General features: G+C 39.1%; 1 protein-coding gene across 1 annotated transcript; it reads left to right on the plus strand.

Moving 5' to 3' along the window:
* The first annotated feature begins 3,101 nt into the window (after positions 1-3,101).
* Positions 3,102-18,023, plus strand: cpn1 (carboxypeptidase N, polypeptide 1). The gene is made up of 9 exons (XM_053340742.1): positions 3,102-3,568; positions 5,634-5,830; positions 7,634-7,789; positions 12,678-12,854; positions 12,972-13,083; positions 15,810-15,949; positions 16,624-16,723; positions 17,177-17,295; positions 17,517-18,023. The coding sequence occupies exons 1-9, from the start codon at positions 3,334-3,336 to the stop codon at positions 17,625-17,627; spliced, it is 1,347 nt and encodes a 448-aa protein (XP_053196717.1). The 5' UTR covers positions 3,102-3,333; the 3' UTR covers positions 17,628-18,023.
* The last annotated feature ends 2,468 nt before the right edge of the window (positions 18,024-20,491 follow it).

A 20,491-nucleotide genomic window follows, 5' to 3' on the forward strand; every position in this document is an offset into this window, starting at 1 on the left:
CAGTCAAAATGTCGTAAAGCCACCCCCAAGTCCGCATCCAGCCACAGCTCCCATTATTATACTATTACATGTAAGTGGGCGGGGGAAGTGCAGCATCCAGCTTGAGCTGAGAAGTTGGGAGTGCAGGTTTGAGCATCAAATGTCTTGCTACATCTGTGTGATCTGGCTTGAGTAAAAGTTTGATGTTTGTAGTGATAATCTCATAAGCATGTAGTGTACTACTTAAATATCATAATAGCTTACATGAGCACATTTGATCACAAGAAAAAGACACAGACTGAACATGAAGGCGAGGTCTCAACACATTGTAAACTTGGTTGAACAAAGAATTCAACTATACTATTCTAGTAAACAACAGATGGACCCAATACAAAAATAAAATAAACATTCATGTGTAATTAAGTCTATGTGAGGTTTACTTTAGTGCACACTGCCCACTAGTGGGCGTAACATGTAATGACGCTGAGAGTATCCAAGACTACAGCACTGGTAGGTCTGAAAGCTATTTTAATGCTGCTGTGGCCAAATAATTCTATATATATGTCTTATTTAAATGCTTCAACATTTAGAATAGCAAACACAGTTCTGTATTAAACATACATACTTGTTTGTATTGAAGTCTTCATTAAAACAACAAAATCTGACAAAAAGTATATATTTCCATGAACAAATCAGGCTATAAATGGATTGAGACCAATTTCCTTTAAAATATAGGTTGTTAACTGGAAGCAATGTTGCCTAAAATCAAATTGTTGCACATTTTTCTCAAAATTGTATTGTTAATGTTGTTATTGTTGTTGTTGCTGTGCCTCGCTGTCTCCTCTCTCTCTGATGTCCTCCTATCCCTATCTCTCTCTCTCAACCCAACCAGTGGAGGCAGAGCCTGGTAAAGCTTGACATTTCTTCCTGTTAAACGTTTTTCCCTTGCTTCTGTCGCCAAGTGCTTGCTCATGGGAGACTGTTGTTTCTCTGTAAATCACACAGTGCGATCTAGACCTGCTCTATGTAAAAAGAGGTAACTTCTGCTGTAATTCAGTGCTATTGAAATAAAATTGACTTGACTTGACTGACAATTTAACAATTACAGCTAATGTAATTGCTGATGTCTCTTTCAACCCCTATCTGTTTTGCCTCAACAAAGCAGAAAACATGTACATTTGATTTATGCAAAGCTGAACCGTTCAACAAATGTAAAAACGTCTTTGTTTATGTACTCTACAAGCTAACGTTTCTTAAAACATATTAATCTGACCTACATGGCTATTATATTAATTATGCTTTAAAAGGCTGTTATAAGTAGACTGACAACAGTCACTATACAGCTACTTCGTGTCAGTGGTAGTAGTACCACTTTATTACCACCAGGTGTCATTTCCTTACAATAATGGCGGGTATAGAGAGCTTGACATTTAATGCTTTTGCTCTAAGAAATGACTCATCACACATAACTTAGATTAAAAATACATTATCGTCATCCAGCAAGTTTGATAATGTGCTCTTGAATCTCCAAATGAATGCATAATTGATTATTTCTATGTATGGATGACATACATAATTCATTTTTACTCACTCTCAGCCACATTCAGTTTCAGTCTCCTTGGCATAGATGATAATGAACATTGCAGAAAACAGGCATAAATGTAGCTGCGATTTATTTGAGCTGTTTATATAAACATTCCTGCACAATTCTCGTGGTTTCAAGAAAACTTCACTAGTCCGTGCACATATTTACACATCTTTGCAACTCCAGCTTAACTTACTCAAGGTTAAATTCAAGGTTATATTCTTTGACTTGATACATGGTGCTTTGACTTCAAGAGTCAAACTGAACTTTGTTGTGAGATGTTTTCCGTGAAGATCCATTGTATTTAGTTAGGTGAAGGATGTTTTGGGACATTTCGTTTCTGCCTGACAATCATGTTTCATTTATCTTTGAGTTTGTTTCATGTAACTTAAAGTTACAGTTGAGAGTTGATGCAGTGAAATGTGAAGAGGATTGGCGTGCGGAGTGGAGCCTTGACGCATACCAGATGTAAACAATGAAGTAGAAGAAACCAGTGCAGGCAAAGTCACAATCCTTCAGCTTGCCAATTAGAATGCCACCAATGGCATATGACATGTAAATGTGAAAGGCAGAGTTTCAATTTTACATTTTGAGGAAAATCAATAACAGAGAAGCCAATTTCCACTGATTCCAGTCATTCTGTAGCCAAATTTGTCTTCATCTTAAACTCAGTTTCTATTGTAAGTTCTTCCTTTCTAAGCATCTCAGCATTTGTTCTTCCTCTTGAGCCCCCCTGTTGCTCAATTTTCCATTTGCAACTCTTTCTCTTGCTTCACGTTTGCCTTTACCCTTCCTTCCCTCTTTTTTTGAAACTTCCACAAGCAGTTGCACAACTTTCTGAGAGGAAAAAGCTCCTCTTTTCTCCAGCAGGTTTGATTGACAGCAACCCTTGCACACTCTTTAGTTTGGGTGTGTGTGTGTATGTGTTTGTAGGGGGGCATTGTGTCTTGGCATCAACCTGTGGCTTTTAAAATTTTAATTGCAGCATTTAGTCTTTCTTCTGAGGCCATAACAGCATGTGTGGTTATTTTTGTTGTTGTATCTGTGTGTATGAATGCTGTTTCAGGGAAACAGAACAACAAATCAGTCCAAAGGTTGCGAAAGAGCTTTCACACTGATTCATCGGAGTGCAGGCACACGTGCATGCATGCACACACACACACTGGGGTTGTGTGTTGACTTAAGAGTTAATGAATGGATGATTGAGGGCTGCAGGGGTTGGGGAGAGCAGTGCCGTGGAAACAACCCTCTTTCCCAGGAAGGGAGTATAGAACATGAGTTAGAGACAAAGAAAGGGATAGAAAATGAGTGTCTCAGAGACAAAATGAAATTCAGATTGTGTGTGCAGAGACCTGAGAGGGCTGTGGGGTGAACTTCTTGAAGCAGAAGCTTTCTAAGTGCCAATAAAGCAAGTAGCATGTACTTGACAAGGACCCAAAGGGAAAGAAAGAGTGAGAGAAGCAGCTGTTGGAGGAGGAGAGTGAGACAAAGAAGGAGCGGGGGGCTGTCCTTACTTGCTCTTCAGTGTGAGGACTGTTATGTGGGAGGAGGCAGAGAGAGGGAGAGCAGGAGAAAGAAGGGGGAACAAGAGAGAAAGAAAAGAGCAAGCAAAGAGTATGTGTAGTGTGTGAAGAGATAAATATACATCTGAAAGAGCAGCAGGGGTACAGAGAGTGAGACAGAGTGTGTTGCATAGTTGCAGGCAGTCTCTTCTCCTGCCTCCTCTCCTCCGCTCTCCTCCTGTGCTGCACAACTTAGGCTGAGGGACCATGAAGCAGGGTTGGACTCTTCCTTGGCTCGCCGCTGTCTTGCTTGGGCTGATGGGGATCCGGGTGTCAGGCTCAGAGTTCCAGCATCACCGCTACGAGGAGATGGTGAGAGCCCTGTATGCAGTGCACAGTGACTGCCCCTACATCACACGCATATACAGCATTGGTCGCAGCGTGGAGGGGCGCCACCTCTATGTGCTGGAGTTCAGTGATAACCCGGGCATCCATGAAGCATGTGAGTAACACCTGATTCTCTGTTTGATAGTGCAGTGTGAATGGACATGCATTAAGATTTGAAGTTTTTTATGAGGATTTTTTTAATTCAACAATAACTTGCAATAATCTGAAAATCATTTAAGACTTCATGTTAAGCAAGCACACGGACTGAATGCTGAATTTTACAGATGATTTAACAAACATTATACTATGTTCTGGTGGAAAAGACACATTTTTTTTTATGAGATTATGGATTTCAAATGTACAGGCTCTGTCATTGGTTGCCCATTTGTTTTTCACTTTTTGCTGTGTGGAGTGAGAACATAGCTGGCAGGAGACACACAGTTTGTGGGGGGTTTGGGTTTTTTTTCCCCAAGAAATGAAAGCATTTGATTTTTGAAGTTGAATTTCTGTGTAATCTGTTATTTTAAGGCCCAATAGCCAAGAGGAGGAGGTTTCTTTGGTTAAAAAAAAAATGGAGTGTAATATGCGGAAAACTCAATGAGAAAGAGAAAATGGGAAAGTGAAAGAATTGTGGTAACATCTGTGATTAATTTCAAATATTTGCCATCCAGCCACTCACAAAATGTAGGGTGTTATTCAAAGTTGAATAGATGACATAAAAGTTCACTTTGAGTCAACAAGGGTTTAACCCTGAACCCGATCTTGCAAAAGCTCTGCTTTTTTCCCCCCTCGACTCTTAACCACAGAATCAGCTCTTCAGGTATTTATTTTGGTTATAGATTACAAATTAAAAACATAATAACCTCATCATATCTAATATTTTCATTGGAAACAAGCCAAAGGGTCACATTCATTTAAGTGATTTTGATGATTTTTCCAGTCTTGCATTATTTAATAGCATCTAGAAGAGAGGGAAAAAAACAAAGCTTGACAACTACAGGGAATGCTGTTTTGGCTGGGGCTTAGCTTGCATTTTTCCTGCGTTTGCACACGCAGGGGTTTCCTTCAGTAGAATAGAAGGATGTGCGCCTGTTCTGTTGCAAGGTGACCGAGGGTGAAAAACAGGAACCGTGCACTTCACGGAGGGGAGTGACCTGAGGTCTTGTCTGGGTCAACCCACTTGCCTCCTTTAGGAAGTTCAGATCTTTCACATGCTGCTTGGTGTGTGTGTGTGTGTGTGTGTGTGTGTGTGTGTGTGTGTTTAAAGCTGCATGCTAGAGCCAACACTGTTTTCTGAACCCAAGGCCAGTTGGCCCTGTGTTAAAGAAAAGGAGGTGAATTGCAGCGCTCAAGTTGCCATTTGGGTGCCTGAAGCAATTAGTGAAGGATGTTCATAAATTTGGACGTATCTGTTCACCCAAACAATACCCCAATCCTCCAAAAACTACATTTACTTCTTCTCTTGAGCAGAAGAACAGAACAATCACAATACAGTGTTATGTCCCATGGTTATAATGTAAATTCACAAGGTAGCACTAAACATTTCTGAGGTTATACCTCAGTTCTAGCTGTATACCTCCATAGCTCAGTGGCTCCTGTGTTTTGGGGTCCTTGGTCCTCTACAGCGCTGCAGCAGTGATTAATGAAGGAATCCCTGGGATGACCCAATACAGTGAGACACTGTTTGGATAGTTGTCTCACCCAATCAGTGACAGATATCCACAGGAATGCAAGATTACCTTAGTCAAATAATCCAATCAGTTGCAATCAGAATCACTCCTCACAACTCAACTTCATCAGAACCTCAAGAACCTCCTTATCAAGATGCTGAAATAATGTAAAAACATTACAGTTGTGAATGGTGAATAGTTGAAAAACTTACTTTATTTATGTTATTAATTTGTTCAGGTCATGTGACGATAAATTCTGTAATGTAGAAACCCAAGACACTGGATAAGAAAAAAAAAACTCAAGAAAATGAAATGGAATACAAAATAAGCATTCTAACACAAAACAGAAAGCCTACTCATTAAGTCTGGGATCTAAAGTATTTTGATATGTGTGAGTGTGCTCATGCATGTGTCCATGCTCAAGAAGTCATTTTAAATGTCACGCTTGGCAACACTATTTGGCTTCTTGACCTGACGCCTTCCCCCTCCACCTCTTCACTTCCTTCCCAGTGGAGCCTGAGTTCAAGTACGTGGGCAACATGCACGGCAATGAGGTGCTCGGCCGTGAGCTGCTCATTAAGTTCTCCCAGTTTCTGTGCGAGGAGTATCGAGCCGGAAACCAGCGGATCATGAGGCTGATCCATGACACGCGCATCCACATCATGCCCTCCATGAACCCTGATGGCTACGAGGTGGCTGCCAGACAGGTAATATACACCCTGAAACACCATTGGAGATCCTACGCTTGCACGCCCCTACAAGAAAACCAGGAGAAATCTCCCAAAGGAAGGCTGGTGTAGGCTGATTTTCTTCAGCAATCATTTGCCACTTGTGGAAAAAAAGTTTCCACATTTTCTCTTAATTGTTTTCTTGCCAATGGAAATGTTAGAAAGGTCCAAGTCTCAGCCTCAGTAACACTAAACACCTGAATGTTAAATCACAGCACAACACACAACATATCTGACTTCAACAATAGGTGACTGTTTTGATTTATACAAGCAACTAGGAGCTAAACACTAACTGGAAGTTTTTTGTAACTTAAATCCTCTACTGTAGCCTGTAATGTCTGTAATAATCCCATCTATCAGCTTCCTGAGGGAGCCCTTTGCTTTCTACTGGGGGTAATTATATGGGCTGTGACACAGACACATATGCAACTCCCTTTCCCACAAATACACACACATGTGCACAATCTCTTTGAGACTAAATATATGTCCTGAACAGGCCAATTGCCCGTGACGTTCTCTCGTGTTGCCACTCAGATGACACACAGGGACCACACTATATTTTGTTGCATAAACAGATGTTTGGGTGCAGAAGCATCTGGAAAACAATTGGAAGGCTGCTTCATTGCCCAGCATCCTAGATAGCATATAGTGTTGATTTTTAGTACTGTTTGAGCTTTTGAAGAAAAACAAGAAAAATATCTTGTTGTCTTACAGCAGAGAAGTCTGTTATGCATGGGGGTATTGTGAAATTCCAAATGGAGATAGACACTTTGGAATTAATCATTTTTTAAGAATATGCTCCTAAGAAAACTAGAGTGCATTTTTGCTTTATAGTCAGTAAATGAAAAGTAATTTGATACTCAGTGATGAAAATGATGTTTAGAGTCACAACAAATGCGAAAAATCCTAAAATTTGCTATTTAGCACTTAGCACAAAGTACAGCTGAGGCCAACAGAATATTATTAGTATTGCATGTATTTGGCCATAAACCAAAGTATTGGACAAACTAGTTTATAGATCACCAAATCGATTACAGTTCATCCCGATTGTATAGTTGTTGAGACCTTTCCCAGAACCACACATATCAACCTTATTATTGTGCTGGAGGAAAAGTCATGGAATCATTAAAATCCTTTGGATTCATCCTCTGGGCACCATGGTTATCTGTTCCAACTTTCATAGCAATCCATCATGTAGCTGTCAGTAAAAAAAAAAAAGCGAACTTCATGGTGGCAGGAAAATCAGGGTCACCAGTGTCGGTAGGATTCATCCTCTAGGAATCCTCCAATAATTGTTAAAATATTTCAGTTAGGACAAGTGGTGGACTGGCTGTCTGACAGAGAGACCGGCATTGTCATCCCTAAAAAGATTCAATAGAGTGTCTGCCATGTGATATTAAAGGCTTAATATTGCACTCAAGACTCTGACTGCCTTGGAGTTTTCTGTCTTGGTTGGTTTAACTTCAATGTCCTTTAAAGCCGTATTGGGAATGATTTGAGTTTGAATTCCTAAGAATACAAATAAATCATTGTGAGTTAAATGTTATATCTCCCCCATCCCACCAAAAAAAGAAACTGTTGGAAAATAATTTACTGTCAGTTCACTGCAGCTGCCTGTGCAGTTTGTGCAGTATGAAGGTCAGTTTTCCTTTGCTGCTTCCAAGTAACATAAAGTAATATCTTAAATACACTAAAACCCCAGATGCAAAAACATAATATTCCAATCACTCAAGTGGCAAAAGCAACATTTAGAAACTCAATATATTGTCTGTGGGTCAACAGGGTCCAGAGTTCAACGGCTACCTGGTGGGTCGAGGTAACGCCAGAGATATCGACCTGAACCGGAACTTTCCAGACCTGAATGCGCTCATGTATTACTATGAGAAGACCAACGGACGAAACCACCACCTGCCGCTGCCGGACAACTGGGAGCAACAGGTCAGTGCTACTGGATAAATACACAGGCCACACACAAGACCCCATTTACTGTATCTATCTGTCAAGTCTCTAAGGGAAATGTGTACGTGCAGACATGTGGGGGTCTGAGCATGTGTGGATGAGAGAGGAAGATAGATGGAGTACATTTCTCATGCTGGTGTGAGTGTGTGTACAATGTTTGAATATGGACTTGAATAATGAGCAACTGTACCATACCAGAGTTATCTTGGCTTTAACTCTGTTGACATATCTGAATTTGTGAGATTTGCACTAGATTAGATTGCACTGCCAGTTGAGCTTTTCGTAAATAAAACTAAGAAACTGTCCATAAATTTAAACATGAATCACACAGTAGGATGATTTAAAGCCTGGCCCTTTTGTATATGTTTGCCTGTGCTGTGTTTAAGGTTCACACAGTCTCACCATGTGGATGGGTGTTTTCTTGTAAACCTATATCTCCTCATATAAACTGTACTTTTCCTCCTATGGGTCAGAAAGAGGCCTCTTTCCTTTGCAATCTAAAATAGGCGGGCCTCCCTCTTTCCAACAAAGTGAAACAAAAGCATTGCTAAAAATAGCATTTAGATTCACTGTACAACCTTAAACAAGTTAGTTTGAATATTTTGACATTTGCTGTCTACAAGCTTATAATTAGCTTTGTAAATTTAAAAGGATGCCAGAATAGAATAATATGGGAGCCTCTGAAGCAGCCATTGCTATCTCACTCTTTTATATAACACCTGATAAGAGGCCGTACAGTATGTGACAGTTTTCAGCTGCTTTTTGTCGCTGCCATCAGAATTTAAACTGGCCTTCTTTGCGGTCTCAGAATCTGAAACCTGCTTCCTTCAGATAGTGCCTGACTCATGCAGTACAAACCTTTAATGTCACTAAAATTAATGAATTCATAGCTGAGTTTCTATATTTCAGAAACTTTCTTCAAATGATAACAAATACTAAAAAAAGCTCCTTGAAATATTTTCAACTTGGCAAAAACACATCTCTCATCTCTGCTGGTATGGTTGTATTGGGAGGACATGAAACTCATGTCCTGTCCATTAAAAATGATTCGAAACAGAAACTTGCCCTGCACTGTGAACAAAACTAGAAGGATAAACTTCATCATTCAATGGAATAAAAACATTTTGGCAGCTGATCTATTACATTAGTGGCTCCATACTGCAGGTTACATAGTTCAGATTGGCTGCGGGAAAGAAATAGTTTCATTCTGGATGACTGAATGGCCTCCTCTGTATTTCACTCTGCACTTATTATTTTAGACCACTGTGGTGTAAAATGAACAGAGAGGAAAGAGAAGAATTAGAGTTTGCTGTCAAACTATTGCTGATAGTTGGCTGAAAAGTTTTAAGTCTTAAGGTCAGATCCTTTGGGGTTTGTCGTTAAATACTGAAAGTGGTTACTACTAGGAGGGGAAGGCTGCTCCAGAGTTACTTAATTTCCTTTAAATTTTTGGCTAAATTGGTCTAACCTTTTGTCCCTCCTGCTTGTAACTGATAGCATTACAGTATATAATTAAAGAATAATAATATCGTAATAATATGAATATGTGTCACATTATAACATTATGATGATATTTATTGAAGGCAATGATACAATAATAATTTTGAAAATAAACAATGTAATTGAAATGTTGTAACACTCCTTTGGAGTCTTTCTGTCATTATTGTTGTATATCATCAATTAGAGTAGCCGTATGTAAGAAATATATTCCAAGTAATGATAAAATGGCCCTGACATGTCACCAGACATTAAGGAATCATGTTAATTTCAAACACTGATATCACTGACAGTAGTAGTCCAGCCAGAATATTCACATTTGAAAAGCTAAGTCGCAGCCTACAAGTAATGTTTATGTTGTCATTTTGTGTTTTGGCCTGATGCGCCACACACCACCTATGTACCAATCACAAAGTCAGTAGCGTTTCAGCATCCAGGTTGCCAGTTACCACTGAGCTGCAGCTAGGAACATTGCAGATAATGTCTGATGTTACAAAACCAAAAAAGCCTTGTTATGACTCTCAAATACGTCGTGACAATTTGAGAAACAAAACAAGGGTATGTATAGGAGATGCCTTTGAAACATGGAGACGCTGAAAATGTACGGAGTCAGACAACTCTACACCACACAGGAGAGGAGCAGCTAACTCACTGTGTGTGTGCGTGTGTGTGTGTGTGTGTGTGTGTGTGTGTGTGTGTGTGTGATGTTGTGTTAATCAGATCAATAACACGTTATTTTCGGATTATTTCACAGCGGTTATGTTCAACAATGAGTAATAATAACATACACATTAGCCGGTCAACTTACACTGTGATTGATAGCGTCTCCATGACACCCGCAAATATTCTCCCGGAATCTGGAGTGAACCAGCAAGAGCACGCACTAGAGAGTGACTGTGTGTGTGTGTGTGTATTTGTGTTTGTGTGACATGTCCCCCCTCCCCCCGAAATGGACCATGTTGCGCTTGTCTCGCGCATGCAGGATCATGTCCAATAACTGGCAACCCGCGTGAACGTCAACTCTAGAAGGAGGGGGCGCGGAGTGACAGCTCTCTCCCGTGTTTTGAATGTGGGCTGCAGTACCATTTCTAAACGCTTGGTGTCAGAGTTACACACTTGAACTTTAAAATGAATGATATAATACACTCTGAAAGTATAATATACCTCTTGTAAAGTTAAAGACAGGAATTAAAGTTATAATGTGATGCAGTAGCATTACTTTAGGAATGTATAACATTCATAGGTACATATTTCAACATACTGCCACAACACTACATAGATATTCATCTTTTTACATTTTTTACAAGGTGACACTATGCATTGGTTTGTTTCCAAGCAGAGGACAGCTGTTGATTGCTAATTTTTAGTTCCTTGACTGAAAATGCACTGAAAACACTGGTCCTCCCAGGCTGGCTGTCTCCCCACATGACTGCCTCCTGAAGGGGAAACACAAAAGAGTAACTGTGCCACTGTTATAGATACTTCTTTCATGCCAGTCAGGATTACATCCTCTCAGACGGTGCTTCTCTCATAAAGCCTCAAGCCCCCTGTGCTCACCAGCAGGCTCAGCCATGCTACATTAGCATCGTTTAATTAGCCAAATGATGAGTTTCCATCCAGAAGATTGAGTTTAATTTTTTTTGCTCCAAAAAATATGTCCAAGTAAGACAGGACAGATATGAAAAAAATGTTCTGGGTGACAGGTTAGGGGGGCTAATCTTAACGCTCTTCTTGTTTTTGGAATAGTTTGACTGGAAAATGCATTTCTTTGCTTTTTGGCTGAGTTAAATGAGAAGATTGACAGCACAATCATTTGTCGTTAGATAATTTGTCATACAGGGCTAACAATGGAAAGTTCCAAGGAAGCATCAAGTAGCTAACTAGAGGAATAGTTTGACATTTTAAGGAAATTCACTTATTCATGCCAAGACTCAGATTAGGCAGGGGCGTTATTTAGGGACCAAAGCATAGTTTTAATTCTTAAATCTTTTAACTGGAAAACAGGGCCAGCTTTTGTCCTTGTTTCATTCTTTCTTTTTTGTAGATGTCGTATTTATGGTTTTATTCACTCAGGAATCCATTTTTAAAAACGTTTTTCATCAGCTGTAGTCTGGCAGCGGGGTCTGTTTTTAGAAAAAACGTATTTACTTAACCTCTGAAAAAGGACCCACCTCATACCATCAGTCCAGCCTGTGCTTTTGCAAGAGTATCCACTGACAATTGATTTGCCTGCAGAGGATATCTCTCCTACAATGTGAAAACTAACCTTGAATTGTCTGCCAGTGAACCACTGAGTAACCCAGTTTATGGAATTTGCATTTATTTGTATTCAAGGCGGTTTGATATTCTGTGTTGGCTCAGATGAGTTTTAACACTAAGATATGATTATTTGTGTGAATTTGTGTGTGTGTGTGTATGTGTGTGTGTGTGTGTGTGTGTGTGTGTGCGTGTGTGTGTGTGTGTGTGTGTGTGTGTGTGTGTGTGTGTGTGTGTGTGTGTGTGTGTGTGTGTGTGTGTGTGTGTGTGTGTCCTTCATTTGTAATCCTACACCATTTTGAAAGCTCCAACTTCAAAGCAAGCATGGGTGTATATAAAGATCCACACATAATAAATACCTGCCAGTAGAATTTGCACTTCTTGGTCACAAGTGCTGCGTTCAAGGCCAGTACACTCTGAACGACTTGATTATTCTCACACATGTAACACAACCAGACTGTGTTTATTGTCCTGCATACCTTATTCAAGGAGAGGTATTACCTCTTGTCTCCATTCTTGATTTATGGCGAGAAGTGTGTAAGCATAGTTAGTGCTGACAGTAAAAATAAACTGGCAGTATTAACTGGAATTTAATCAGGTAAATATTAATTTGTTAGATGTTATTCAATGATGTAAATAGACTAAAAAGATAGCACACTGTTGGCTGCTGTAGAAATAACTATTACGTTTCCATCCTGGTAGAGTGCATCATCTTGTAAACTCATCTTTTTTCCATTAAAGGCTTTGAACAAATTCTGCCATGATTCATCAAGAATAAGACTATATGAAATGAGATATAATGCAGCAGCAGCAGAGGAGGAGGAAGAGAGACAGAAAGGCAGAGGATATCATGAAAAATGTAACCGTGGTTGCCTAAAGATTAACATGGTTGCTTAAAAGTGAAAAGAGGACCAAAAAAAGTCACAGTGCAAATACTTGCATACTGCAGGGCAGAGAAAACTAGTATTTGTCCGGGTAACCAGCCAAGCAGAGAAGCCAGTGGTTCTGGTTGAAAAGAAAACCAGATGTCAGTCCACTGATATTGTTTGGGAAATGTCAGGGGCGACGTGTAGGCAACGTGTAATACTTAAAAGTATTTAAATATCTTCCACAGGTTGAACCAGAGACTTTGGCCGTCATAAAGTGGATGCAAAACTACAATTTCATCTTGTCTGCCAACCTCCATGGAGGAGCTGTAGTGGCCAATTACCCATTTGACAAGTCGAGAGACCCCCGCATCCGAGGGAGGACCACCTATGCAGCAACTCCAGATGACAAAATTTTCAGAAACGTGTGTAGCAGATTTTAAATTTTTTCCCGATGGTAATGTTATACTCATCTGGTATCATCACTGTCGGATGATTGTGAACATCATCAACAACATTTGCATTTATGTGTGTAATGTCAGTTGGCGAGGACCTACTCATATGCTCATAGCTGGATGCACAAGGGTTGGAACTGTGGGGACTTCTTTGATGAGGGGATCACCAACGGGGCCAGCTGGTACTCTCTGTCCAAAGGTAAGACGAAAAGCTCTGTACCTCCTACTGAATGGAAAGCAAATGAATAAGTCAGACACTAAAAACACTAGAAACCCCACTGGAATCCTACTTTTTACTTTTACATTACTTTTGGAAGAATATGTGTAGCTTTCATAAGTTTGCTGAAGTTATTATGGTTTAATAAATGTAGTGACTGCAGCTCTATAATCCCACTAGAATAATCTAATCTTGTATACAATCAAATCTATATTAAAGGGGACATATAATTCAGATTTCCAGGTCTACATTTATATTCTGGTGCTCTACTGGAATATCTTTGGATGATATACAGTTCAAAAACTCAGGTTGTTTTAGCTGTCTTGAAGACCACCCTCCCAATGAATCCTCTCAACCTGCACCTCAGGAGATTTCCTGTGGATGTTTACCCAGAATATAAACTTTATAAAGTTACTATTTGAAAAATTCATTGTGTAAATAAGTCTACTGCACGTAAAGCTCCTGGCTCACGAAATTCAAATCAAACTATCAAACAAGGCATTTCAAACTATGCTATTTCTAGCATCTTATGTTTTCAGAAACATACATAATGTACTGTTTAGCTTTAATATGAGAGAATCTTTGTCCAGGCCATTGACCATTTGACCATTTATAAAATGGATGAGAAAAAATAAACAAACACAACTCCTAGTACGTCACCCACCAACACATAGTAAAAAGGCAGATTGAGAAGAACACATTCACAAGAAACCTGTGAGTAAGAGCAAGCTGGCATTTTTCTCTCAGCACTGTTAAACACAATGCTGACTTGCTACCACTTGTACATGAAAACCCTTTGGTTGTTCTCCATCCATATGCAAAATGTTTTGAAGGCTTCCATTAGCATTCCTCTTCCAAAGAAACACAAGGCCACCTGCATAAATGATGGCAGGTGCTGGCATAATTTTCGGCATGAATCAAATGCCTTTCCCCTGTGTCATCATGAACTCCCTGACTCTTTTCAACCCCCTATACACCAGCAGCTGCACTTCTACTGACCCTTTGTTGAGCTGCTAAAGTTTACAAGTGAACCACAGCCAGACGCCTACCTCAGACAGGTGACTTGACTTGACTCATATCCACAGGACTATCTCCATCTGCTTTTTCCACAAAAAAGTTAAATGACCTTGTTAAAATCCTTAACAATAACATCTTATCCTTCTCCCGCAATGAAAAATACAGAATATATGAATACACAAATATTGCTCATTTAAAAAGTTGAACTGCTGGATACAAAATGTCTCCTGCTTCACTGTTCACTGGAAAGTCTGTTTTCAGTGTGTGTGTGTGTGTGTGTGTGTGTGTGTGTGTGCGTGTGTGTGTGTGTGTGTATGTGTGTGCTGCAGGCATCACATTTTCACATCACTTTTATAAATTGCATACTGGACTGTGATTGGCTCCAGACTAGCTGTGATGTCACAAATCATGCTCATAGGTACAGGTCTTTAAGTCACAAATGTTTTCACCTTTCAGCAGTTCAACGTGAAAACCATCTTTGAGTGTCAAACTCTGCACATACATAATTGTGCACAGCAAAGCTCAAAACTCCAAGTGAAGGGACAAGAAGAAAAATGTACCTTTGACTTTAGGTGGACTTTGATCTGTAACAGCCTTTGAAAATCTGTGTGGCCAGTGGATAAGCTTCAGGTTTAGTAACTGTCACAACCAGTCTCGCAACCTATGTTAACAACCTCCATCTCCTCTGCACTGTTTGATTGTAGACTACTGTAGTTCTAACAATAGAGAAAAGGAAAAATCATTTTCATTTCATTTTACTGGTACTGGTGCCATATAAGTTCAAAAATATACTCATGAACATATGTTGTCACATCTTTTGGACATATGTGCAATACCCCAGATTTAAATGTATACATGCACAGTATTTCTGCATTCAGTGCCAGTTCTGTAATGTGTAAATACATTAAATTTCTTATCATGGCAGATTGACTGTGTTTCAGTTGCACGTAGAATATAAAAAGTGAATATTTGAGGTCTGTTTTTGCATTTATGTGCGCCTGAATGCTCAGTGGGACTGTTATAGGGGTGAGGTTTAATATAATATTATTTACTGGTCTTGGCCGACTAGATGCTGTTACCAGTTACTTCATAACTGGCAGGCAAGTTAAAATCCTCACCCTCCCTGGTTTGGTTAAAGTATTGGGAAACTTGTGCTTCTTTGTAAGATTTGATGAATACTTATAGTAATATTTTGCCATATGATGCTTGGAAGCTACAGTACACTGAGTTCATTAAACCTGCCTGGGCATATATTCAATTTCAGTTAATCCACGCCTGCAATAATAACAATACCCTTTTTCTTTGATGTGTAAATCCTGGTCTGGGCTGGTCTGGATTCTTCTTTGGAATGTGAATCTGTCGAGCTTTTGGGTAGAAGCTTTCGAATTGGATGAAAACGCCCACAGTCACATTTAGTAGGAGTACGTTATGTTTGTTTTAACAACTCCATTTGCTCCAAGTGTTATGTCATGGTCTATGAGCTTACATTTGAACTTTCCCTCCCAATCCTGGCCTCATATGCATTTGACTTCTATGAAAAGTACTGCTGTATAGTTCAATTTCAAACTGCATAACCAATATGAAGAAAGCCTGATTGTCTGATGTTGGGCATATTGTAAATCCAAAGACTTCTCTAGAAATCTAAGTAAAGACTCACATAATTACATTTTATATCCATCTCTGTGTTTCAGGCATGCAGGACTTCAACTACCTCTACAGCAACTGTTTTGAGATCACCCTGGAGCTGAGCTGTGATAAGTTCCCCCCAGCATCTGCACTGCCAAGAGAATGGCTGGGCAACCGTGAAGCACTGGTTTCATATCTGGAACAGGTCAGAACACATACAAAAAATAAAGAAAGACACAAACCACACACCCACACACGCTACCAAAAGTCAAGAGTCCAATTCCTCGGCTTCCTGTAAATATTGGCTAAGATTTCCTGGATGAAATGACTCAAAATGAGCTGCGTGAAATTCAGTGTAATACAAGTAAACTGACTTTTACTTTCCGTCAAGCATGAAAAAGAGGCCTTGGTTTGAAGACAAAATGCTCTTTATCCCACTTGTCAAAGTGCTGCGATAAATTGCAGTGATGCATTGCCGCTAATAGTGTTTCTTAAGCCACGAGGGAGGGCTCAGAAATGCATACCTTATTCTGTGGTACTGATTAGTCAGAGCAAACTCAAGGGATCTGCAGATACTGCTCTGATCTTGTTATACAATATGTCTGTTGCAGATCACAGAACTGTGGAATTTTGATACAGTAAGGTCAAAGCTTTTGGAAAGTTTCTTTGGAAACGTACAGTAGTTTGAGACTTTATGCAGATTACAATTGATGCAGGATCCCACTGCAGCATTCAACCTTTCTGTGATCACTATATCCAACCCTACTATATCAGCACATGTACACTATATTTTAGGTGGTGCAAACAAACTCATTTCTTAATAGCATCATCTATAAATGAAATTACAGTATGTAGTTAATAAGGTTTCTCTTTTTTCAGGTGCATCATGGGATAAAAGGCATGGTGTATGATGAAAACAACAACCCTATCGCCAAAGCTGAGGTCTCAGTGGCTGGCATCAACCATGACATGACTACTGGTGAGAAAGGGTTGGAGGAGTGTCAGTTCATTGTTGTACACATGTGGTTGTTATTCCATTTTTATTAGGGATTTTTTCTTTTCAACGCCTTAACCCCAGTGTTAAAGAGGTATGTGAGTTAGATTTGTGTTAAGATATCTGCTTATGTGTTGGCCAGCAATGTATAAGTGTCCACAATGTTATAATGATCTTATAATAAGTCATTAAAAAATGACTTTTAGAGTCAAATAAGCAGTGATTGTAGGAAAGAAGTCTATTTTTAGCAGCTATTTTTACAACTGAATTTTACTGCTTCCAAATTGATACTAAGTGCAGTCAATACTTAGACTTGAATGGAACAAGCTGCCCTCTAGTGGTCAAAAAAAAAATACATTGAGAAAACCACTCAAATTGCAGCCATGAAAATAACATGAAAATAATAATATTTTTCTTCCCATATGTGTGCTGCTCCAGGAGCGGATGGTGACTATTTCAGACTCCTGTTACCAGGCACCTACACTGTGACAGTCTCTGCCCCGGGTTACGTTCCCTCCACCAGCACCGTCACTGTGGGACCAGCTGAGGCTATACTGGTGTGTATGAGGCATACCTTATTGCATAAGTCAGGAAATGTATCAGTTGATTCAGCTGACTCACAATTTTACTCACCACTTTGTTAAGATAGTAGGTAGTCGGTTTAATCCAAACATGCTTTAAAAAACCTTAGACAAAGCTTTGGTTTGATGTATTTAAAATGTTGTCTGTACGTGTTGGTGTGCCTGACTCATTACTTCCTTCATTTCTTCCCTGACAGCTTCATTTTTACTTGAAAACGGCACCAAAACAAAACCTGAAAGTGAAGCCCCACAACGGCAAGAAGAACCTCTCATCTCCCAAGGCCCCCTTAAAACTTGGCCCTAGATGAGACACAGACAGTAGTTTAGACAACACACATACACTGAAAACCCCACGAAACACACACACACACACACACACACACACACACACACACACACACACACACACACACACATTGAAAACCCCACAAAACACACAAACACACACACACACACACACACACACATTATGAAAAAGATTACCATAATACCATTTATGTAGTCCTATGATTATGTATTTCAACCTTCTGTGCTTTTTTGTTGGTAAATATAAATTGTGTGTCTGTGTTAAGGAATTGTTGGTGTATTTATGTAACATGTTGATTTGTATGAACACAACGATCCTGTATTTGTAAAGGACTTTTTTTGATTTTGATAACAGTAATTTGATGAAAATAAAATAATGTTTTTGTTGTCCAAATTTACCATCAGTGTGTGTTTGTCTTTTTATTGTTCTTGAATAAGATTTTTTTTTCGTTCTTTGCTTACATAGTGATAACAATAACAATAATAGTCTTTATTTTACATTATTTCAGTTCAGTCAAAAACACACACATACATAAGGAGTACATGAAACACAAAAATAGCTAAATAACATACCAGGAGACATGGAAGTAAATCTATAAACAAACATGACGTGGAGGCAATATTAGTGAAGATAATATCAATACTGTAAATAGCACCATGTGAAGTTGACCTAGCTTCAGCCAGGATACACTGAATACTGGGCGGCTGATTCAGTTACAGTTAATGTTTTAAAACACGCTTCAATGAAACTGTAAAAACTCAGATACAGAGTATTGAACCACTTTAATGTTTGCTTAGTTCATCTTGTGTGTAGACATTATATAAAAGTAGTTATAGGCCTGGAGAGTATTCAAAATAATATTATTTCAAACATAACAAAGATCAACAGCTTTCCTGCTATATTCAAAAGCTGGAAAGCTTCATGTAAATAGTTCACTGCTCAATGGAAATAATTTACTTTTATCTGATGATGTTCTACAAACTTTCAGCAGATGTCACTGGCTGTGTTTGTCCTATTTCCTGATCAGTAGAAATTCCTGAGAATAGCAGTTATCTGGAAAAAAAAAGAAGTAGAAAAAAAAGAAACAGTTATGATCCTGTAAAACTAAGCAATTTAATTATATAATTATGGCTTCTTTTTTTTCACTGTCCTGCTTTTGACTCTGAGGAGATGATACGTGGCAAGATTTTGTTTCAGCCATCTCACCAGTGCTCTTCTGGACAACGCCACGAAACTCAAGTTTGGATCTTTGTAGATTTATACTGCCTGACTCTAAAAATTCAAATATGGATTTCAAGAAGTAGGGAAAGTTCTGTTTTCCTTGCCTCATGTATCACTATAATTCACACTGATTGGGAATATGATAATATGCCATTTAACCTCATAAACTGTCCCTGCTGGCACCATGTCCAATAAAAGTACCTGCACAATATTAGAGCTTTATCAGAGTTGTCATCACTACTGTCAAATGACAAACTGAGAAATGTAGATTGTGTTTTTACTTTTCTATATGTACTGAGTTAATTCAATGATTCAAGGAACTGTGTACACTAAGGAGATCATAGTGTAATGTGGTGTTACAGCACAGCAGCTTCATGGTTCATGTCAGTGATTGAGCCTCATCTTCCTGCAGGTGGCAGCAAAGGACAGGATGACATCTGGTAGACTGACGAACAGTAACATGACTGCCCATCATAATCTGCTGAAATCAACAGCTCCTCATTAGTATTATGAATTGGTCCCCATATCTGTAAATATTTATTAACAAGTGTTTATATACAACATGAGTGAGAATGTAGCACATTAGAAACAAAGCTCAATTATATCTGGACCATTTATATGAATTAAATACTTAATACTTAACTTAAATACTAAAATGCCTTTTCTGCTTCAAATTCTACTAAATCATTATTTTTTTCTTTAAACTAAATTTTATTTAGTTTCAAAACATGTAGCTGAAAAGTGAGATATATTTGTTTAATTACTGATAATATTTTGCTGTGGTGGACATTTGGGAGGCTCTGGTATTTCCCAGTCCATTGAACAGAAGATAATCCTCCTAAACAAAAACAAGGGACCCTTTACAAAAAACTAGACTTGGTTCATTATGACTTAATAAAAGATCTTTCCACTTGTGTGTCCGGTGCCATTCACGAACACTTCCACATATAACAATATCTCCTCTCTGATGAACAGGAAAGAGGAAAAGCACACTTCACTGGGCACTCAGTGACAAACAGCTTTCCCATGGAGACACGCATGAAAACACACACAAATAACAACTGAGCCCAAACAGTTTACATTCAACGATTTACCTCTAAAACCTCTAAAACTAAAAGACCAGATACAACCGCTGTGCTACTATTACAACTGAAAATAGTAATACAGTCACATCCTGTCTGTTCTTTCTGTTGTGTTTTAGTTTGTGACTTATTTTGAAAGATTTTTTTTTCTCTCTCTCTCTGTCTCTCTCTCTCTCTCTCTCTCTCTCTCTCTCTCTCTCTCTGTCTCTCTCTCTGTCTCTCTCTCTCTCTCTCTCTCTCTCTCTCTCTCTCTCTCTCTCTCTCTCTCTCTCTCTCTCTCTCTCTCTCTCCCTCCCTCCCTCTCTCTGGCTCTCTGGCTCTCTGGCTCTCTGGCTCTCTGGCTCTCTCTCTCATTATTAGAATGGGATTTCATTGCTTTACCCTTGAACTTGCATATAATTTATGAATGATGTATCTTCACCCTTTATTTACACTTGTAGCCTCAAATTAGTTTATGAGTAGACTAGATTTTTTTTAGGTAGGACAGAATGTGACAGCTCAGCTACATTTCAAGTAACCAACAATAGACAAAATGGTCAGAGGATCAACATTTTGAGGAACA

The sequence above is a fragment of the Scomber japonicus genome, chromosome 20, assembly GCF_027409825.1.
Source record: "Scomber japonicus isolate fScoJap1 chromosome 20, fScoJap1.pri, whole genome shotgun sequence".
NCBI lineage: Eukaryota > Metazoa > Chordata > Actinopteri > Scombriformes > Scombridae > Scomber > Scomber japonicus.